General features: G+C 37.7%; 1 protein-coding gene across 15 annotated transcripts in view; it reads left to right on the top strand.

Moving 5' to 3' along the window:
- Window positions 1-23,620, top strand: part of KIAA0586 (KIAA0586 ortholog) — a 126,708-nt gene that overhangs the window by 52,692 nt on the left and 50,396 nt on the right. For 14 of the 15 annotated variants that reach the window (XR_008513297.2, XM_054530677.2, XM_054530679.2 and 11 more), the window contains 6 exons: window positions 8,371-8,570; window positions 12,874-13,030; window positions 13,774-13,996; window positions 14,501-14,754; window positions 16,051-16,127; window positions 18,026-18,157. Coding sequence is in view for 13 of the 15 variants with exons in the window: in XM_054530677.2 (XP_054386652.2) it covers window positions 8,371-8,570; window positions 12,874-13,030; window positions 13,774-13,996; window positions 14,501-14,754; window positions 16,051-16,127; window positions 18,026-18,157 (1,043 nt within the window). In the remaining 2 variants the exon portion in view is untranslated. Of the gene's footprint in view, window positions 1-8,370; window positions 8,571-12,873; window positions 13,031-13,773; window positions 13,997-14,500; window positions 14,755-16,050; window positions 16,128-18,025; window positions 18,158-21,446; window positions 21,579-23,620 lie in introns of all 15 variants that reach the window. The other variant, XR_008513296.2, reaches the window with a different exon arrangement.

Here is a 23,620-nt window from a genome sequence, read left to right on the forward strand (position 1 = left end):
TTCTCACAGCATTTGCTTGTCAAAAATGCTTCCCTTTTTCAAATCCTTGTTTTACTGTATGGCTCAAGCATAGGCACTATTGACCATCTCTGATTCTTAAACTCTTCTGGTGTTGGCTTCTTAGACTTCATTCTGTTATTCTTCCTCTTTTTTTTTTTTTTTTTAAACTTCTTTAAAACCTTCATTTCTCATTTTATTTTCTGCTACTTGAATAAAATTATTTCCCTAGTTCCCATGCTTTGCCCTCTTTTCTGTTTTTTTCCAGTTTCCTCCTGACATTGGTTATCCTGTGTCAGTTGATGAACCCTAAGCCATGTATTTGGGCCAACAACTTGCAGTTCTGCTTGATGAATATTCTGCTTGATGCTCCCCTGGCATCTCATCCTTAGTATGTCTAAAATGCTTCTCATTTTTGAGATCACAGTTCTCCCAGCACCCATAATCTCTAAAGCCTTGGAGTTATTATTTGTTTCTTTGCTTTGCTCTTCTTCATTCCCCTCTCAGCCATACTGTATATCCCAGCTTCATAGAGTTTATTGTTGCATTTGGCTAATTTGTCCTATTTAGCATAGCTCACATGCCTACTTCTGTTGTTACTATCCCGGTTTTCTCTCATCATCTCATCTTTGAAGGAAGGACAAAAATGAACAACAAATTTATGAGAAAATTGTTTTCCTGGTGAAAATCTGACAATTTACAAATTGGATATTTAGATCCTGTTTTCTTCCCTGTAAAAGATGTGTGTTTGCTTTTGTTTTGCCAGTGTCTGGGTAGGGATTTGGGACCTTATAAAAACAATGTTCTGATTTTGGGCCATGCTCAAAGAATGAATTATGAAAACTAAAAAGGAGATGTATCAACATATATTGTTGAATATTAATTTGGGATTGTGATAGTCTCTGCTATGGTAACTCAAGAGCAAATTGCTGCTACCAACCCCATCAACAAGTGATCCCACTACACTTCTACCCACTTTTTAGGGAATTGTGGATATTGTTACTATAGTTGTGTTACTTAAGCAGTACTCTTTGGTGAGGTCACATCTCCATCAGGTTGTACAGATTAGTATCCACTTATTTTCCACATGGAGCTTTATAAATATCACTACTTTAAGTCAAGTAAAGTCTCTTCAGGAGGTTTTACTTAATTTGATGTACATTCATGTAAGTGAGAAGTACAACCCATTCAGATATTAATATACCTATAGGACATCTGATAACAAGCACCTCAACTGCAGCAGATGTTAATAACTGATGTATCTGAAACTAGAAGGAAGGGAGGTTTGCCTTCATATTTACTGCATTCTTTTGTTTTAGTCAAGATCTATCACAGAGTTTCCTGTTGTTATACTCTTGGAAATGTGAGTTGTATTCAGACAAGGGCATTTAATGTGCCCATTTTTATCACTAAATTCTGTAGTAGTAGAGAAGAGGCCATCTGAGTAAATTTTCATCTCCCTTTTTTTCATTTACAGAGAATATTTGTTATGTAAGTTGTCCTCTTAGTCTTTTTCATAATAAGTAGATATGTTTGTATTTTCATTTTTATTCCTCTTTCCACCCTCCCCCACCCACCCCCATACACGTATATTGGCATCTCTAAACTTTTTTTTTTTTTTTGACGGAGTCTCACTCTGTCGCCCAGGCTGGAGTGCAGTGGCGCTGTCTCAGCTCACTGCAAGCTCCACCTCCCGGGTTCACGCCATCCTCCTGCCTCAGCCTCCTGAGTAGCTGGGACTATAGGTGCCCGCCACCACGCCCGGCTAATTTTTGTATTTTTAGTAGAGACGGGGTTTCACCATGTTAGCCAGGATGGTCTCAATCTCCTGACCTCATGATCCACCCTCCTTGGCCTCCCAAAGGGCTGGGATTACAGGTGTGAGCCACCATGCCCGGCCGGCATCTCTGAACTTTTTTTTTTTTTTTTAATTTATTTCTTATTATTATACTTTAGGTTTTATGGTACATGTGCGCAATGTGCAGGTTAGTTACATATGTATACATGTGCCATGCTGGTGCGCTGCACCCACTAACTCGTCATCTAGCATTAGGTATATCTCCCAATGCTATCCCTCCCCACTCCCCCTACCCCACAACAGTCCCCAGAGTGTGATGTTCCCCTTCCTGTGTCCATGTGTTTTCATTGTTCAATTCCCACCTATGAGTGAGAATATGCGGTGTTTGGTTTTTTGTTCTTGCGATAGTTTACTGAGAATGATGATTCCCAATTTCATCCATGTCCCTACAAAGGACATGAACTCATCATTTTTTATGGCTGCATAGTATTCCATGGTGTATATGTGCCATATTTTCTTAATCCACTCTATCATTGTTGGACATTTGGGTTGGTTCCAAGTCTTTGCTATTGTGAATAATGCCACAATAAACATACGTGTGCATGTGTCTTTATAGCAGCATGATTTATAGTCCTTTGGGTATATACCCAGTAATGGGATGGCTGGGTCAAATGGAATTTCTAGTTCTAGATCCCTGAGGAATCGCCACACTGACTTCCACAAGGGTTGAACTAGTTTACAGTCCCACCAACAGTGTAAAAGTGTTCCTATTTCTCCACATCCTCTCCAGCACCTGTTGTTTCCTGACTTTTTAATGATTGCCATTCTAACTGGTGTGAGATGGTATCTCATTGTGGTTTTGATTTGCATTTCTCTGATGGCCAGTGATGGTGAGCATTTTTTCATCTGTTTTTTGGCTGCATAAATGTCTTCTTTTGAGAAGTGTCTGTTCATGTCCTTCGCCCACTTTTTGATGGGGTTGTTTTTTTTTTCTTGTAAATTTGTTGGAGTTCATTGTAGATTCTGGATATTAGCCCTTTGTCAGATGAGTAGGTTGCGAAAATTTTCTCCCATTTTGTAGGTTGCCTGTTCACTCTGATGGTAGTTTCTTTTGCTGTGCAGAAGCTCTTGAGTTTAATTAGATCCCATTTGTCAATTTTGGCTTTTGTTGCCATTGCTTTTGGTGTTTTAGACATGAAGTCCTAGCCCATGCCTATGTCCTGAATGGTAATGCCTAGGTTTTCTTCTAGGGTTTTTATGGTTTTAGGTCTAACGTTTAAGTCTTTAATCCATCTTGAATTGATTTTTATATAAGGTTTAAGGAAGGGATCCAGTTTCAGCTTTCTACATATGGCTAGCCAGTTTTCCCAGCACCATTTATTAAATAGGGAATCCTTTCCCCATTGCTTGTTTTTCTCAGGTTTGTCAAAGATCAGATAGTTGTAGATATGTGGTGTTATTTCTGAGGGCTCTGTTCTGTTCCATTGATCTATATCTCTGTTTTGGTACCAGTACCATGCTGTTTTGGTTACCATAGCCTTGTAGTATAGTTTGAAGTCAGATAGCGTGATGCCTCCAGCTTTGTTCTTTTGGCTTAGGATTGACTTGGCAATGCGGGCCCTTTTTTGGTTCCATATGAACTTTAAAGTAGTTTTTTCCAATTCTGTGAAGAAAGTCATTGGTAGCTTGATGGGGATGGCATTGAATCTGTAAATTACCTTGGGCAGTATGGCCATTTTCACACTATTGATTCTTCCTATCCATGAGCATGGAATGTTCTTCCATTTGTTTGTATCCTCTTATTTCCTTGAGCAGTGGTTTGTAGTTCTCCTTGAAGAGGTCCTTCCCATCCCTTGTAAGTTGGATTCCTAGGTATTTGATTCTCTTTGAAGCAATTGTGAATGGGAGTTCACTCATGATTTGGCTCTCTTTGTGTCTGTTATTGGTGTATAAGAATGCTTGTGATTTTTGTACATTGATTTTGTATCTTGAGACTTTGCTGAAGTTGCTTATCAGCTTAAGGAGATTTTGGGCTGAGACAATGGGGTTTTCTAGATATACAATCATGTCGTCTGCAAACAGGGACAATTTGACTTCCTCTTTTCCTAATTGAATACCCTTTATTTCCTTCTCCTGCCTAATTGCCCTGGCCAGAACTTCCAACACTATGTTGAATAGAAGTGGTGAGAGAGGGCATCCCTGTCTTGTGCCAGTTTTCAAAGGGAATGCTTCCAGTTTTTGCCCATTCAGTATGATATTGGCTGTGGGTTTGTCATAGATAGCTCTTATTATTTTGAGATATGTCCCATCAATACCTAATTTATTGAGAGTTTTTAGCATGAAGGGTTGTTGAATTTTGTCAAAGGCCTTTTCTGCATCTATTGAGATAATCATGTGGTTTTTGTCTTTGGTTCTGTTTATATGCTGGATTACATTTATTGATTTGCATATATTGAACCAGGCTTGCATCCCAGGGATGAAGCCCACTTGATCATAGTGGATAAGCTTTTTGATGTGCTACTGGATTTGGTTTGCCAGTATTTTATTGAGGATTTTTGCATCAATGTTCATCAAGGATATTGGTCTAAAATTCTCTTTTTTGGTTGTGTCTCTGCCAGGCTTTGGTATCAGGATGATGCTGGCCTCATAAAATGAGTTAGGGAGGATTCCCTCTTTTTCTATTGATTGGAATAGTTTCAGAAGGAATGGTACCAGTTCCTCCTTGTACCTCTGGTAGAATTCAGCTGTGAATCTATCTGGTCCTGGACTTTTTTTGGTTGGTAAGCTATTGATTATTGCCACAATTTCAGCTCCTGTTATTGGTCTATTCAGAGATTCAACTTCTTCCTGGTTTAGTCTTGGGAGGGTGTATGTGTTGAGGAATTTATCCATTTCTTCTAGATTTTCTAGTTTATTTGCGTAGAGGTGTTTGTAGTATTCTCTGATGGTAGTTTGTATTTCTGTGGGATCGGTGGTGATATCCCCTTTATCATTTTTTATTGCATCTATTTGATTCTTCTCTCTTTTTTTCTTTATTAATCTTGCTAGAGGTCTATCAATTTTGTTGATCCTTTCAAAAAACCAGCTCCTGGATTCATTGATTTTTTGAAGGGTTTTTTGTGTCTCTATTTCCTTCAGTTCTGCTCTGATTTTAGTTATTTCTTGCCTTCTGCTAGCTTTTGAATGTGTTTTCTCTTGCTTTTCTAGTTCTTTTAATTGTGATGTTAGGGTGTCAATTTTGGATCTTTCCTGCTTTCTCTTATGGGCATTTAGTGCTATAAATTTCCCTCTACACACTGCTTTGAATGCATCCCAGAGATTCTGGTATGTTGTGTCTTGGTTCTCGTTGGTTTCAAAGAACATCTTTATTTCTGCCTTCATTTCGTTATGTACCCAGTAGTCATTCAGGAGCAGGTTGTTCAGTTTCCATGTAGTTGAGCGGTTTTGAGTGAGATTCTTAATCCTGAGTTCTAGCTTGATTGCACTGTGATCTGAGAGATCGTTTGTTATGATTTCTGTTCTTTTACATTTACTGAGGAGAGCTTTACTTCCAAGTATGTGGTCAATTTTGGAATAGGTGTGGTGTGGTGCTGAAAAAAAGTATATTCTGTTGATGTGAGGTGGAGAGTTCTGTAGATGTCTCTTAGGTCTGCTTGGTGCAGAGCTGAGTTCAATTCCTGGGTATCCTTGTTGACTTTCTGTCTCGTTGATCTGTCTAATGTTGACAGTGGGGTGTTAAAGTCTCCCATTATTAATGTGTGGGAGTCTAAGTCTCTTTGTAGGTCACTCAGGACTTGCTTTATGAATCTGGGTGCTCCTGTATTGGGTGCATATATATTTAGGATAGTTAGCTCTTCTTGTTGAATTGATCCCTTTACCATTCTGTAATGGCCTTCTTTGTCTCTTTTGATCTTTGTTGGTTTAAAGTCTGTTTTACCAGAGACTAGGATCGCAATCCCTGCCTTTTTTGTTTTCCATTTGCTTGGTAGATCTTCCTCCATCCTTTTATTTTGAGCCTATGTGTGTCTCTGCAGGTGAGATGGGTTTCCTGAATACAGCACACTGATGGGTCTTGAGTCTTTATCCAGTTTGCCAGTCTGTGTCTTTTAATTGGAGCATTTAGTCCATTTACATTTAAGGTTAATATTGTTATGTGTGAATCTGATCCTGTCATTATGATGTTAGCTGGTTATTTTGCTCGTTAGTTGATGCAGTCTCTTCCTAGTCTCGATGGTCTTTACATTTTGGCATGATTTTGCAGTGGCTGGTACCGGTTGTGCCTTTCCATGTTTAGTGCTTCCTTCAGGAGCTTTTTTAGGGCAGGCCTGGTGGTGACAAAAATCTCTCAGCATTTGCTTGTCTGTAAAGTATTTTATTTCTCCTTCACTTATGAAGCTTAGTTTGGCTAGATATGAAATTCTGGGTTGAAAATTCTTTTCTTTAAGAATGTTGAATATTGGCCCCCACTCTCTCCTGGCTTGTAGGGTTTCTGCCGAGAGATCCGCTGTTAGTCTGATGGGCTTCCCTTTTAGGGTAACCCGACCTTTCTCTCTGGCTACCCTTAACATTTTTTCCTTCATTTCAACTTTGGTGAATCTGACAATTATGTGTCTTGGAGTTGCTCTTCTCGAGGAGTGTCTTTGTGGTGTTCTCTGTATTTCCTGAATCTGAATGTTGGCCTGCCTTGCTAGATTGGGGAAGTTCTCCTGGATAATGTCCTGCAGAGTGTTTTCCAACTTGGTTCCATTCTCCCCGTCACTTTCAGGTACACCAATCAGACGTAGATTTGGTCTTTTCACATAGTCCCACATTTCTTGGAGGCTTTGCTCGTTTCTTTTTATTCTTTTTTCTCTAAACTTCCCTTCTCGCTTCATTTCATTCATCTTCCATCCCTGATACCCTTTCTTCCATTTGATCGCATCGGCTCCTGAGGCTCCTGCATTCTTCATGTAGTTCTCGAGCCTTGGTTTTCAGCTCCATCAGCTCCTTTAAGCACTTCTCTGTATTGGTTATTCTAGTTATACATTCATCTAAATTTTTTTCAAAGTTTTCAACTTCTTTGCCTTTGGTTTGAATATCCTCCCATAGCTCGGAGTAATTTGATCGTCTGAAGCCTTCTTCTCTCAGCTCGTCAAAGTCATTCTCCGTCCAGCTCTGTTCCGTTGCTGGTGAGGAACTGTGTTCCTTTGGAGGAGGAGAGGCACTCTGCTTTTTAGAGTTTCCAGTTTTTCTGCTCTGTTTTTTCCCCATCTTTGTGGTTTTATCTACTTTTGGTCTTTGATGATGGTGGTGTACAGATGGGTTTTTGGTGTGGATGTCCTTTCTGTTTGTTAGTTTTCCTTCTAACAGACAGGACCCTCAGCTGCAGGTCTGTTGGAGTACCCGGCCGGCTGTGTGAGGTGTCAGTCTGCCCCTCCTGGGGGGTGCCTCCCAGTTAGGCTGCTCGGGAGTCTGGGGTCAGGGACCCACTTGAGGAGGCAGTCTGCCGGTTCTCAGATCTCCAGCTGCGTGCTGGGAGAACCACTGCTCTCCTCAAAGCCGTCAGACAGGGACATTTAAGTCTGCAGAGGTTACTGCCGTCTTTTTGTTTGTCTGTGCCCTGCCCCCAGAGGTGCAGCCTACAGAGGCAGGCAGGCCTCCTTGAGCTGTGGTGGGCTCCACCCAGTTCCAGCTTCCCGGCTGCTTTGTTTACCTAAGCGAGCCTGGGCAATGGCGGGCGCCCCTCCCCCAGCCTCGCTGCCGACTTGCTGTTTGATCTCAGACTGCTGTGCTAGCAATCAGCGAGACTCCGTGGGCCTAGGACCCTCTGAGCCAGGTGCGGGCTATAATCTCCTGGTGCGCCGTTTCCTAAGCCCGTGGGAAAAGCGCAGTATCCGGGTGGGAGTGGCCCGATTTTCCAGGTGCCGTCTGTCACCCCTTTCCTTGACCAGGAAAGGGAACTCCCTGACACCTTGCGCTTCCCGAGTGAGGCAATGCCTCGCCCCTGCTTCGGCTGGCGCACGGTGCGCTCACCCACTGACCTGCGCCCACTGTCTGGCACTCCCTAGTGAGATGAACGCGGTACCTCAGATGGAAATGCAGAAATCACCCGTCTTCTGCGTCGCTCACGCTGGGAGCTGTAGACCAGAGCTGTTCCTATTCGGCCATCTTGGCTCCTCCTCTCTCTTTCCTAACGCATCTCTGAACTTTTAAGAATGAAAGTTTGGTCCAGGCGCGGTGGCTGTCGCCGTTAATCCCAGCACTTTGGGAGGCTGAGGCAGGTGTATCACCTGATGTCAGGAGTTCAAGACCAGCCTGGCCAACATGGCGAAACCGCATCTCTACTAAAAATACAAAAATTAGACAAGCATGGTGACGTGCACCTGTAGTCCCAGCTATTCAGGAGGCTGAGGCAGGAGAATCGCTTGAACCTGGGAGGTGGCAGTTGCAGTGAGCCAAGATCACATCATTGCACTCCAGCCTGGGTGACAGAGTGACACTACATCTCAAGAAAAAAAAAATAATAATAATAATGAAAGTTTGAATTGCAAGCATGTTTCTTGCCCACTTATTCTGAATTTTTTTTCTACTTTTAGTGGAAGGAACAAGCAGTGGCGCCCTCCAGCTTTTTGTTGATGCTGGTGTTCCTGTGAACTCAGACGTGATTAACCGTTTTGTGAATGAAGCTCTTGCTGAGACCATTGCTGTCATGCTGGGTGACAGAGAAGCAAAGAAGCAAGGTCCTGTTGCTACAGGTGTTTCTGGGGATGCTTCAACAAATGAAACATATTTGCCGGTATGGGGAATTTTTGATGCATTTATTGAAGAATAGTAAAATAGATGAATTTTAAGCTGCATACCATAAGATCATGGTTTGTGGTAGAAGTACGATTATCATTTTTAGAGACATGGTCTTTATTTATTGCCCTGGCTGGTCTTGAACTTCTGGGCTTAAGTGATCCTCCTGCCTCAGCCTCCTGAGTAGCTGGGATTACAGGCACCAGCCACCATGCCCAGCTTGTGGTAGAATTTTATTCCTTGTTACTATGATTAAAGTAACATTTCCCCCAGCATTTTATTTTAAAAACTTTTAAATCTGTAGAATAGTTGAAAGTATGATACAATGAACATATGTACACCCTTTACCTATACAGTTGTCCATTGGTATACATGGAGAATTGGCCCATCCTTGCATACTCGAGTCTCACAGTTGGCCCTGTAAAACCAAAGAATATGAAAAGTCAGCCTTCTATATGTATGCATTTCTTATCTCATGAATACTGTTTTTGATCCACATTTGGTTGAAAAAACCAAATTTGTATGATTGGCCTCTTGCAGTTCAAACCTAGGTTTTTATTTATTTATTCAAGGGTCATTCGTATTTATTGATTGATAATATTTTGGCACACTTATAAAAATCTGTCTTTATATCTGCTATATATTATATATCCTTTGAAAACCATTTGAAAGTTGCAGACATCATGACACTTTACCTCAGAAGCATCAGCAGTATATCCACAGAACAAGTTGCTTTCTTATATAACCAAAATCCCATTATCACACCCCCCCCAATTTAACATTGGCATGTTAATAATGTAGAATATAGAGACCATATTTAGATTTCCCTAATTGTTTCAAAAGTATCCTTTATAGTTTTTTTTAATCAAGATATAGCCAAGGATCATACATTGCTTTGCGTTATCATATAAACTGATATTTTTAATCTTTAAAAAAAATGCATTTCAGGAACTTTTATTGCTTGTTTAATCAACCTTACTTGTGTTAAAAAGAATTTATAATCTATTATAGCAATATGAAATTATACAAAGCCAAAATTTACTCTGTATTACCAGCTGTTTAAAACTATAGTTACTTCTGATCCAATAGATCACAAGGACATCATTTTATATACATGAAACATTTAAACATCATTCGATGTATAAATATAAAGTTATATACTGTATCTTACTTTTGTAGAGATTGTTGTGGTATAATGTGGTTAGTGTGCCAAAGATTTGATCTGTAGTTTTGATCTGTGCTTTATTTTATTAGCTCATTGGGAATATATGCAGTACAGATGTGGTCAGGGTTATGGTTTTTTCTATGCCAATTACTTTGGTTTGCTTTCTGCCTATATATTGCATATATTTTCATGAGGGTGATTGGATGAGAAAATGTGGGAAAACCAGTGTAAAGAGCTTGGATTTGGGGGTTGGTAAAAGTTGAATTTGAATTCCAAGCTCCACTACTTTAGTTTTATCTCTGTAATAAAGATGGAATACTTAGTTTAAATGACCATGGCTTTGCTGAAATCTGCTTCCTGAATATCTAGTAGGGCAAGCACTACTCCCAGCCTGCAACCTATCATTCTTTATCTTCAGAATTGTCATGGCTTTTCTTGGCCATTTAATCTCTTACATATATTTTAAAGTTAGTTCTTAAGTTCCATAAAAAATATTGTTGAGATTTCAGTGGGAATTAAACCAATTTTGACTGGTTGCATTTAAGAAGGATAGACATCTTTATGGTACTGTGTTTTCTTTGCCAAAGTTTTGTGGAAGATTAAGTGAGATGTTATATGGACAGAGCTTAATCTAGTGCCTAGAACTTGGTAAATAAACACTCAGTTACTAATAGTTTATCATTTTTATTATCCATTACCAATACTAGAAGAATACCTTCAGATCCTTTCATCATGATGAGTTATATATGAGCTATGTATATTAAATATAGTGTTATATTTGAAAACAACACTTCTATGCTATATGTTTATGCAGTCAAGAGGAAAAAAAGACATAGTGTACTTCTTTCATTTTAAAATGAAGGCTAAGAGTACACTAATTATTAAACAATGCTATAGAAATTCTAATATGCTTCATGGTTTTAAATTGCATCTTAATTTGCAACCCATAATACAGAATAAAGGGTAATCACCTTATATAAAGACTTTTTAGAATGAAGAAAAAGTCAAATTTTATATACATATATATATATATATATATATATTTTTTTTTTTTTTTTTTTGAGACGGAGTTTTGCTCATGTCGCCCAGGGTGCAGTACAGTGGTGCGATCTCAGCTTACTGCAACCTCTGCCTCCCAGGTTCAAATGATTCTCCTGCCTCAGCCTCCTAAGTAGCTGGGATTACAGGCGCCTGCCACCACACCCAGCTAATTTTTGCATTTTTAGTAGAAACGGGGTTTCACCATGTTGGCCAGGCTGGTCTCGGACTCCTGACCTCGTGATCTGCCCATATCAGCCTCCCAAAGTGCTGGAATTACAGGCGTGAGCCACTGCGCCTGGCCCAAATAATATACTTTTAAAATGGTCAGAGGACAGACAGTTCATACACATAGAAGAAATACAAATCACCCATGTACATATAAAAAGATGAAGATGATCAACCTCAGATAATATGAAAAAAGTTATTGAAATTGCATTTTTACTGATCAGATTGGCAAAACTCTAAAAGTTTGATAAATCTGGGGGAAATTGTATTTTCCTACCTTCTGGTGGTAGTATAATATAGTAAAATCCTGTAGCAGGAAATCTGGCAATATCTATTCAAATTAAAAACATAATTAGTCCTTTAATAGAGCAGTCCCACTTCTGGGAACTTATTCCATAGATATATCCATATATCATACATATGAAATGACTGAAGTCAAGATTATTTGATAACTCTGAGGAAGGGCTCTAGGTAGAAAGGACAAGAGTAGGAGAGAGACTTAATTTTCACTATCCTTTTGTATCTTTTGAATTTTGAACCATTTGAATGATTACCTATTCAACAAATTAATATTAAATTGTTACATTTTTCCTTCTCCAGTACTTTCCATCTCCCTGCTGTCTTCATCTCTCCCTAACTCCCACTCTTTCTTATCCTTCCATTACTTTTTATATACTCAGTTTTTGTGTGTGTGTATGCAAAAAGCCTGATTTTTTGGTATGTTGTCAATCAGTTAAAATGCTTCCTTTCTGTTTTATGCCTTTCCTTCATGTCTGTAATTGGGTTTGATCATCAGCTTTACCTATTTAATCTTTCCGTCTTCTTTATTTTTTAAATTTCAGCTTTTATTTGGGTGTAGGGGGTACATGTGTAGGATTGTTATATGGATATATTGGACCCAGGTAAGTGAGTGTAGTACCCAAAAGCAGTTTTTCAATCCATTCCCCCTTCTTCCCTCCTGCCCCCTGCCATCATAGTCCACAGTGTCTGTTGTTCACATGTTTATGTCTATGTGTGCTCAATGTTTAGCTCTCACTTATAAGTGAGAACATGTGGTATTTGTTTTTTTCTTCCTCTGTTTGTTTGTTCGAATTATGGCCTCCAGCTCCATCCATGTTGCTGCAAATGACATGATTTTTGTTCTTTTTTATGGCTGTGTAGTATTCCATGGTTTATGTGTACCACATTTTCTTTATTCAGTCCACCATTGATGGGCACCTAGGTTGACTCTATGTCTTTGCTGTTGTGAATAGTGTGGCAATGAACATATGAGTGCATGTGTCTTTTTGGTATAATGATCCTTAGGGTATATACCCAGTAATGGTCTCAAAAGAAGACATACAAGCAGTCAACAAACATATGAAAAAATGCTCATCATCACTAATCATCAGAAAAATGCAAATTAAAACCACAGTGAGATACCATTTCAGTCAGAATGGCTATTATTAAAAAGTCAAAAAAACCAGATTGCCATAAATATATACACTTGCTATGTACCCACAAAAATTAAAAATAAAAATTTTAAAAACAAACAACAACAAAATACAAACCCACAGATGCTAGTGAGGCTGCAGAGAAAACGGAACGCTTATACACTGTTGGTAGGAATGTAAATTACTTCTTCTCTATTTTAAAAGAGGGTGCCTTAGAATTCTGTGGGGACCACTTCAGAGGCAGAGTTATTTCAATTGCCTGAGACTTGCTGCAGGCCAATCGTAGACTAACAGGTAGAGGTTCAAGAGGTAGGGTACTTAACCCCGCCATCAATTTAAATTATATATAGTCTGTGAATGAGTTCATATTATTTTCAAATTACTTTTATTTGGGTGATTATAAACACAGTTTATCTTGTTTTATTAATTTATTTTAGGCAAGAGTGTGCACCCCACTGGCTACCCCACAGCCTACGCCTCCTCGCTCACCTTCACCTACTAAGGAGTGTGTTTTGGTAAAGACTCCAGATTCTTCTCCCTGTGATTCGGATCATGATATGGCTTTTCCTGTGAAAGAAATATGTGCTGAAAAAGGTAGAAACTTTATTTCTATAACTCAGTTTTAATTTTAGCAACTATTAAATTTCATGATTTGTCTTATAAGATGCTTTATAAGATTGTTGTATGTGTACTTGTTGCTTACTAGGTTTTAGTAAATCATTTTTTCTTGCAAGGAAATTTAGGAATTGATTGTGACTTCTTAAAGTCTATAATTGAGGCCAGGCATGGTGGCTCACGCCTGTAATCCCAGCACTTTGGAAGGCTGAGGCGGGTGAATCACGAGGTCAGGAGTTTGAGACCAGCCTGACCAACATGGTGAAATCCCTCTCTACTAAAAGTACAAAAATTAGCCAGATGTGGTGGCACATGCCTGTAATCCCAGCTACTCAGGAGGCTGAGGTAGAAGAATTGCTTGAACCCGGGAGGCAGAGGTTGCAGTGAGCAGAGATTGCACCATTGCACTCCACCCTGGGCAAGAGAGTGAGACGCTGTCTCAAAAAAAAAAAAAGTATACAATTGAATAGATGCTTAGACTACTTTAAGTATATGGTGGTATTAACAATGATATCTTCTCAAGGTATTTTTTAATGCTTTACTAAATTTAGGAATTATCACATTAATGGCTACCACCATTGTCATTATTATTATTAATTATAATTGCCGTTATTTGTGTGCGAAAATGGTAAGGGATATCTGAAGCAGTGTATCATGCCATCCTATGGAGTTCTTTACTGACTGCTATCTTTTTCTGTCCTTTTTAAAAAAAAAATCTTTAGGAGATGATATGCCTGCCATCATGCTTGTTAATACTCCAACAGTTACCCCTACTACTACACCTCCTCCAGCGGCGGCAGTTTTTACCCCAACTTTGTCAGATATTTCCATTGATAAATTGAAGGTATCAAGCCCAGAGCTTCCCAAACCATGGGGTGATGGAGACCTGCCACTGGAAGAAGAGAACCCTAACTCACCTCAAGAAGAACTTCATCCAAGAGCTATGTAAATGAGAACATACTCACTAGTAACTGTACATTTCAACTTACGTTTGACTTATGTGATCCATTGAAAACATAGAAATATTATACAAAGCTTTATAAACCACAGACTACCTTATACTTTGAAAGAAAGAACTTTCATAAATGTTGAGTTTTGAAAAATTATCAAATTATACCTTCACCTTTTTTCTTAAAAGGTTTGAAACAGCTAGAAATAAAGGTATCTATTATATTGTTAATAAAATAGAAAACAATTTCTCCCTATTGTGGATCATTATTTACTATCATCAGTTAACTTTTATTTTATATCTCTGTGTATGGAAGAGCTTTCAAGATGGCGTATGATTAAAGCATGAAAACAATTTTTAAAAATCTTGTTAATTATAGTAGTGCAGATTTAAAAAAATATTTTGCTAAAGGAGACAGTCTTCGAGTCTGTTTTTTATATCAAAATGAATACAAGCCTTCAGTGACCTAACAAGCTCCAAATATGTCTTTATTTTCTTAGTGTAATGTCTGTGGCTAAGGATGAAGAACCAGAGAGTATGGATTTCCCTGCTCAGCCTCCACCTCCAGAGCCAGTTCCCTTTATGCCATTTCCTGCCGGCACCAAGGCGCCTTCCCCCTCACAGATGCCAGGTTCTGATTCATCAACACTGGAGAGCACACTGAGTGTTACTGTCACTGAAACTGAAACTTTAGATAAACCCATCTCTGAAGGAGAGATTTTATTTAGCTGTGGTCAAAAATTGGCCCCCAAGAGTAAGTTAATTTGTATTAGTTGATTTCACTTGTTAGATTATAGTAATTCCCTAAGTAATACTTTTCTATTTAAAGTGTTTTTACTTAACTTTCAAGATTTAACATGGTATAGTAGAAAGAATAGGGGGCTCGATGCAATTTAGTTAACTTTTCTGGGTCTTAACTTCAGAAAGTAAAATCTTCCTCATAATCCCACCCTCCAGAAATAATATCACTATTAATGGTTTGGGGTAGGCCTTTCCAGTCTTTTTTGTCTATGCATATATAGACATATAAATACATATGTATGTGGATGTATGTTTACCTTTAAAAATAGGATCTTACTATGCATATTGTTTTGAAACCTGAATTTTTTTTTTTTTTTTTTTTGAGACAGGTTCTCACTCTGTCATTCAAGCTAGAGAGAGGTGGCATGATCATGGTTCACTGCAGCCTCAAATTCCTGAGCTCAAGTGATACTCCCACCTCAGCCTTCTGAGTAACTGGGACTACAGGCATGTGCCACCATGCCCGGCTAACTTTTATATTTTTTTGTAGAGATGAGGTTTCACCGTTTTGCCCAGGTTGGTCTCAGACTTCTGAGCTCAAGTGATCCACCTGCCTTGGCCTCCCAAAGGGCTGAGATTATAGGCCTGAACCACCTCACCCAGCCTGAAACCTGAATTTTTTTTTTTTTTACCTAATAATATATTGTGGATATCTTTTAATATAACTCCATATTTTTCTTATTTTTCTTTTATGGCTGTGTAGTCTGTTTAATCCCTTAATAGAGGGCATTTAGATTGTTTTCAATGCTTTCAGTCTATACGCAACTCTCTAATTACCATCCTTTCATGTATATATGTCTTGGTGCAGTTATCTGGTCTCTTCCTTAGAATACATGCCTAAAAGTGAAATTGCTGAGTCTACTTTAAAGATGCATCACCAACATGCTTTCTAGAAAGGATTTTTTTTTCTTTGCTTTAAGTTCTAGAAAGGATTTTTAGCTCTTAATCAGTTTTAATTATATCAACAGTATATGAGAATACCTGTTTCTCAATTTCATAACTACAATTGATATTTATAGTTTTTAATTTCTAACAAACTGGTAGGTTAAACAAAATTCTCATCTTAGTTATAAATTGTACTTTAAAAAAACTGGTAAGATTGAGTAGTTTGTGAATTGCTTGTTTATAAACTTTGCCAGTATTTCCATTGCAGTATAATTTTGAATCTAATATGCTGTGGCTTTATGGTCAGATTATTTACTAAATTTGTGTTTCTTTTTTTTCTAAATTTTTATATTTTAATTTCTAGTTTTAGAAGATGTAGGACTGTACCTGACAAACCTTAATGATAGCTTATCCAGCACTCTGCATGATGCCGTTGAAATGGTAAGTAACGATTGACTCCAACACTGATTTCTGATAGGAAGAATATCTTTATGAATTGGTTGCCATTGATCAGGTTTTTTCTCAATTTTTTGAGTTATAGACACAAAATTTAGTAAAGTAACCATGAAATAATTTAGGGTTTCTTGCACATTTCATTATATAATCTTATAATTGTGAGAATGAAAAAAGTTATTATTAACCCTCGTGGCTCTAATAGTAAAAAAAATACATTTAATGTAATTAGGTAATGAAATCTAGCTGATTGCAAATTGTTACCTCTGTATGTTGCCTGTACAATATTTAAGCAGGATCTTACCTATCTAAACCCAACTGTATTATAATACATTTGTTATTTTTCCCTAACCATGATTATAATTCCTTGTGCTAATAAATATTTAAAGTTAATGGCTTAAAAAGAAAAATGAGGTACAGGGATGTTAACCCTTTCTAGTTTTTATCTAGGTCTGTAGAAGCAAAAGTTGGTATTTAAAAATATCACATTGTATATAAATATATAGAAGTGATAGTAAGAATTTTCTTTTGAAAAAACCGTTAAGGAATAGAAATCTTTACTTTTTATATATTTTTAAACAACCTAAGCAAGGAAAAGTAATTGTACTCAACTATCATCTATGTTTATTCACATCTTTTTAAAGCATTGTTGCTATTTTTTTAAGTTATTTCACATAGGCCTATGAAAATACTTCATTAAGAAGTTTTTTGATAAGATTTTAATGAAACAATTTTTAAACAGTAATTATTTATTGCAAGTAATTGGTTGAGCTAATTGTGAAGAGAGCATAGCAATCACTTTTATGAAATAATATGGGAAGAAGGCATAAATGAGATATCTTTATTTTCAGAGAAGCATTACTAACATTTGGCCTATTAGTGTACCATTATAGCATTTTTCTCCTTTCTTTGAACTTTTTCAAGTGGCAAACCATGTTTAAATTTATTTAAAGTAAATAGCTAAACTGAACCAAGACTAAATTATAACTTGTTTCTCTTTTTCTACATTTGAAACTAAGTTCTAATTTTGATATTTTTACTATGCCTAAATCACATATGCTACAAATTCATAATAAAGTCAAATACAAAAGTACAATCTGGAAAAACCCCAAATAACTTGAAATCATGTACCAGTGGGCATTTATCTATACATAGCTAGGGGATAGGGACTTATAATCTGGAGCTAATAAACTTTATTTCATGAAAAATAAATACAAATACTTTCAATGAATTTAAAATCATGTTAATATCTGTATTTACAAGATAATCTACTTTGTTGAACTCTGAGGCCCACACTGTTCCTCATTGTTGGGATGGGCCTATTTTGAGGCATGAAGAAGCCTATACAGGGTGCTCCAGTGAGGGTCTTCAATACCAACGCCCTCGCCAAGTAAGCCAGATGTCAGCCCAAAGGCAAAGGGACATTGAGGTCTATAGCTGCCATACCATACTTCTACAATTTTTCATTTTTGCTTGTGGTCCAAGTTGCAGCATTACAATGCTTTGCCCCCATTGCCACACTGTGGCATTACTTTACTGCAGAAATATGAGGAGGCTGTGACCCAAAAATAATGATATCGTATAAAATATTTATGATTCATGGTAGCTCAACTGCGTGGGACAGACGGTTTGATTTTTATGTTTTTATGATCTCCAGTTTACGTTGTACCAAATTATACTGTGGTTTATATTTGAGGCAAAGATAGAGGGCTTTTATTATAGACAAATGGAAATGAGAACTAGATGAAAATAAAGAGTTCATCTCCTCTCCAAAAATGCTAATATCATCATTTCATGACTGATAAGTTTTTATTAATCTTAAATTGAGAAAAATGCAATTGTTTGAAATAATTTATTTTTATTAATTGTCTTTATGTTTCTTTTAGGAGGATGATCCTCCTAGTGAAGGGCAAGTGATTAGGATGTCCCATAAAAAATTTCATGCAGATGCAATTCTTTCTTTTGCTAAACAAAACCAGGAGTCTACAGTTTCCCAGCAAGCAGTCTATCATTCAGAGGTACTTTTTAACTTTAATGACTTTTTTTTTTTTTGGTTAGATCTAAATACAGGAAAAAATTAAAATATTCTTACTACTAGTTAAAGCATGCTAGTATTTTATTTTTTTCAAGAGTCAGTGTTACAGCAACTTTAACTTGGAATTATGGAACTGTAGAGTTTTATAACTGAAAGGAATTTAGACCATCTATTCCAACCACCTTGTTCTACCGCTAAAAAAGCTGAAGCTTTGTGAGGATTATTCATTATGCAATTATTTATTAAGTATCCATTATATGCCAGACACAACCTTGGAAAAGATACAAAGATAAATAAGACATGACCCCTACCTTTAAGCAGCTTACAGTCGTGTAGGAAGATAAGTGCTTACACAAGTAATTATTCAACAGTGCAATAACTGATCAAATAGCTGTATTTACAAGTACTATATGAACACACAGGAGGAAAGACTCTGCTTGAAGTTAGATGACACTTCATACACGATATTACATTGATGTCAGTCTTTAAAGATGGAGTAGGACTTTGCAGGCAGCAATGAAAGGGAAGGACATTTCAGAAGCAGAAATACCATTTGTTAAGGGATGACAGCCAAGAAATATTAAAGCATATTTGGAAAGTATTGAAAATCTCTGTGTGGCTGGAACTTTAGATGAAGAATCAGATACGTCTGGAGAAGGAGATTGAACCAGATGATCATAGGGAACATTTTATTTAGACCATGGTAAGGCTTGGGCACTGTGGAGCCCATGAAGGTTTTTGGACAAGGGAGTTGCCTTAGGAAGGAGTATGAAGCCATAAACAAATGAGGGAGACATGGGGGATCTGTCAGAACACCACTGGAGTAGTCCCAGCAAGAGAGAATGAGAACATGAACAAAGACAGTTACAGCAGAAATAGAGAGGAGAGAGATTTATTGACAGTAATTGGTCATTGGTTGAGAGAGGTAAAAAAGCTTTTTTTTTTTTAAGGATAATCTTGAGGTTCCTACCTTAGGAGCTTGGATGGGTGATTATAGAGTTGTTGGCTTAGAAGTGCAGACGGAAGAGTGCCAGATTTTGTGGGGAAAGTTATGAGTTTGATATACACATTGTATTTAAGGTGCTTAAGGAAATTCCAGGTAGAAATGTACAACATTGTCATTCAGACTGGTTAATGATGGAGCTGGGACTAGGATTCTTGATCTATAGTGCTGTTTCTATCGTATCTGGTTGTCTTTGCATGAACAAATGTCAACTGGCTTTAGATGAGCTGGAGATCTGAAGACTATATAGGGCCCAAGGAGATGGTTGGTTTTATTTTCTATTTTTATTTTTAAAACTTTAAATGATTAGGAAAGGTAGGAGAAGATATAAAATTTAGTAATGGGAAAAAATGAAGGCTTAACATATTCCTTCTGAATTAAAATAATTAAATTTTCTGCAACTTCAGTTAGCAATAGACCATTTCACTGGAAAAATATTAGTTGTGATATCTATGTCGCTAAATTCAAAAACATACTCTCATAGCTACAGAAACTAGGATGATTAGTATCGAAACCAGTAAGCTGAGAGAGAGAAAGGAGGGAGGGGAGAGAGAGAAAGCGCATGTGCGCGTGGAAAGGAGAGAGAAAGCGCATGTGCGCGTGGAAAGGAGAGAGAAAGCGCATGTGCGTGTGGAAAGGAGAGAGAAAGCGCATGTGTGCGTGGAAAGGAGAGAGAAAGAGGGAGAGGGAAGGAGGGAGAGAATGAGACAAGCAAATGGTACAGAAAGAGGTGGCAAATAGCAGAAGTGTCTGCATAATTTATAAATTCCACTGACTAATCCTAGTTTTCTTTCTTTTTGGAAATCACTAATATCAGTGTATTTATTCGTTCAATTGTATCAGACGTTTTTATCTTTTAGATGCTGGGAAATTTATCTTCATTCTTTCTTTCTCTTTTTTTTTTCTTCCTTTCATTTTTCCCCCCTCTCTCTAGAACTCTTGTTTCCAGATATTGACACTTCTATTTCTGTTTTTCTTATCCCTTAAATTTTCTGTCTTTCTTTTCTTCTCCATTCTGAGAGAGCTCCCCAATCTGATCTGCTAACTATTAATTTGTTCTCTACTATACTGTTTATCCCATTTATTGTGTTTTTCATACTTGACATTCTTTTTTTTTTTTTGCTTTGCATTTTAATATCTTTTCTTATTGCCTACTCTGTGTCTGTCTGTCTGATTAATATCATTCACTTTGTTGTCTGTTTTTTTTTCTTTTTTAAACTTATTGACTCCTCAGGTATCTGGTTCTTTTGACCTGTGAGTTCTTATTTCACTGATGGGATCAACTATTCTGTCTGAGAATTTGGGTAAGGATAAAACCAGTCCATGGTCTGTTTCAGAGAGTTAAAGAAGAGGGGAGGAGAGAGCCGTAGGGAGGAAAGCCTCAGGCAGCACAGAACCACCCTTGGTCACTGTCCCTGCTGTTTGCTGTTACTCCACTGTATAGTCCTCCTGGTGATTATTGTGTCTTTAAGCCCTTAGGAAGACGTTGCTTTGGGAGGGTTTATAATCCACTAGTCCTGGGGCTTGGAGGGGAAGAAGGTGAAGGAATGATGCCCACGGATGGGCTTCTGGACAGATTTCATCTGTAGTTGTCACCATAGCTAGGCCTTCATGTTCCCTGATATTACTCTGGGGCGCCAGCATTTGCAGCTGGGGTTGTTAACAAGAAGACTTTTATGGTTGAGGGGCAAGCAGTAATCTCAAATTAATGGAGGAAGAAACAATGACTTTTCTCCATTCATTCCTCTCATGAAGCCCCTCCACACAGCCTCCTCCCTAGGATGCAGCCCCTTTCTTTCCACATGTTCCAGTTTGAGTTAACTGTCTTTCTTTCCAGGGGCTTTTCACAACTTTTACTTTAGTTCTCAGAATCCATGGGTTCTTTTTCACCTCTGTAGTTAGTTACTCCAGTGTTGACTTTGAGAGCTGGCAGCCTTTGTTACTGTGCTGTCCTGGCTAGACCAGCAATGCAGAAGTTAGAATTCTATCTTCTCCAGATCTTTTTCTAAGCATAGCATTTATATATGTATAAAAATATATTTGTGTATGTGTATATGTGTGTGTGTGTGTGTATATATATATATATATATATATATATATGAATCTTTTTGAGACAGTTTCAGTCTGTTGTTCAGGCTGGAGTGCAGTGGCTCAGTCAGTTCACTGCAGCCTCGAACTCTTGGACTCAAGCAATCCTCCCATCTCAGCCCCCAGAGTAGCTGGGTCTATAAGCGTGCACCATACCTAGCTAATTTTTTATTTTTTGCAGAGACGGGGTCTCACTATGTTGGCTAGGCTGATCTCCAACTTCTGACCGCAAGTGATCCTCCTGCCTCAGCCTTCCAAAGTCCTGGGATTATAGGCATGAGCCACCATTTCTGGCTTAGTATATAATTTTGAGGTGTGTGTATATATTGTTGTGCAATTTTAAATTTTAAAAAGCAGGTTGCAAGGCTTTTTAAAATTTAACATAAATCCTGAATATCTACTATATTCTTTTTATCTACCATGTAGTATACCATAGTTTAATTATTCTCCTATTGAAGGATTTTTAGATTGGTTCCAATTATTCTCTAATCAAACTATACTAGGTGTAAAATCCTTTTCTTGTACTCAAGAGAAATTATTTTTCTAGATTTAGATACTAAGGCATGGAATTGCTGGCTCAAAGATATAAGCATTCATAATTTAAGTAGGCACTGAAAAATTGCCCCTAGCTGTATGAGATCCCTTTCCCATGTCACACATAATGCTTTTAATCTTAAATTTTTGCCAGTCTGATTAACAGTGAAATTTTGCATATTTTCTTGTCTAAAGGGCTATTAATATTTTGCATATTTTCCTGTCTAAAGGGCTATATAATAAGAACTAGTAATATTGATACATTATAAGTTAAAATATTGCTTTGCTAAGTTGTGGTTTTTCTTTGTGCTTGAAACTTCTTGCTTAGAGGGGCATTTGGTCAGTGAGAGCTGACTGATGGCAAAACTGTAATTTGTACATGTATGTAGATGGGCTAGGTATATTACTCTGTATTATAGGCAACCTGACTTAAATTGGCATGAGTTTAAGCACTGAGTATAATCCAAAACTCAGAGATACTTATGAGTATGAGACCATTTTGTAAATAGGCAAGATAAGTCTTCAGTAGGGTCATAGAGTATTCTTAAGGTGTTAAATAGTTCAGCAGTTGCAAATATCCTAGAAAACAGATTCACAACAGAGAAGTTACTGTAGACTGTCAGAGTAATATAGGCATTGTGAAATATTTCTCATTAATTTGTGGGGAAAACATAATTGCCGTCATTCTAAACACTGCCCAAGAGTCTCCAAGGGATTTCATATTAATTGTGAAACAGTATTTTTTAATTTAGAGGATGTTGAGGCAATCAGTATTCCTAAAGAAGAGTCAGGCTAAGGGAATAAGGAGAGATAGAGATGTACATAGGAGAATGAAGGCAAATTGAAGAGAATCTTGAATGTTGAGCTAAGAAGTTTAGATTTTATTTTATAGTCAATGGAATCATCAAAGGCATTTCAGCAGTGATTTCTTCATATAGTCTAGTTAAAAAAAACACTTGTTGGCTGAAATTAAACCCCTTTTAAATGAGAAACATGGGAGCTTTCAGATAATTGGAATTTTTCTTCAGTTCTTAATTAGTAAATTCATTAATTAGAATATCTCAAGTCATAAAATGTACTAGTGATTAGGACATATAATTTTTTAATAAAGAAAATAGGAGTCTTATATTTTTTCATTTGTTCATTTATTTCATAGATTTCATTTAAAACAATTTTTTTTTTCTTTGAGACAGAGTTTCGCTCTTGTTGCCCAGGCTGGAGTGCAGTGGCGGGATCTCGGCTCACCGCAACCTCCACCTCCTGGGTTCAAGCGATTCTTCTGCTTCAGCCTCTCGAGTAGCTGGAGTTACAGGCATGCGCTACCATGCCCACTAATTTTGTATTTTTAGTAGAGATGGGTTTTTGCCATGTTGATCAGGATTGTCTGGAACTCCTGACTTCAGGTGATCCACCCACCTCGGCCTCCCAAAATGCTGAGATTACAGGCGTGACACCATGCCCAGCCAACAATTTTTGTGCTTTTTGTGTTTTTATTTTTCCCAGAGAAAATAACATTATTAAATATGACTAAAGTATTCTTCTATAATCTGTATACTTTTTTTTTTTCTTGAGACAGAGTATCACTCTGTCGCCCAGGCTGGAGTTCAGTGGCTCAGTCTCGGCTCACTACAGCCTCTGCCTCCTGGGTTCAAGTGATTTTCCTGCCTCAGCCCCCCGGGTAGCTGGGACTACAGGCACCCGCCACCACGCCTGGCTAATTTTTGTACTTTTTTTTTTAGTAGAGACGGGGTTTCACCATGTTGGCTAGGCTAGTCTCAAACTCCTGACCTTGTGATCTGCCCGCCTCGGCCTCCCAAAGTG

Source organism: Pongo abelii, chromosome 15 (assembly GCF_028885655.2).
Source record: "Pongo abelii isolate AG06213 chromosome 15, NHGRI_mPonAbe1-v2.0_pri, whole genome shotgun sequence".
In the NCBI taxonomy this organism is placed as follows: domain Eukaryota; kingdom Metazoa; phylum Chordata; class Mammalia; order Primates; family Hominidae; genus Pongo; species Pongo abelii.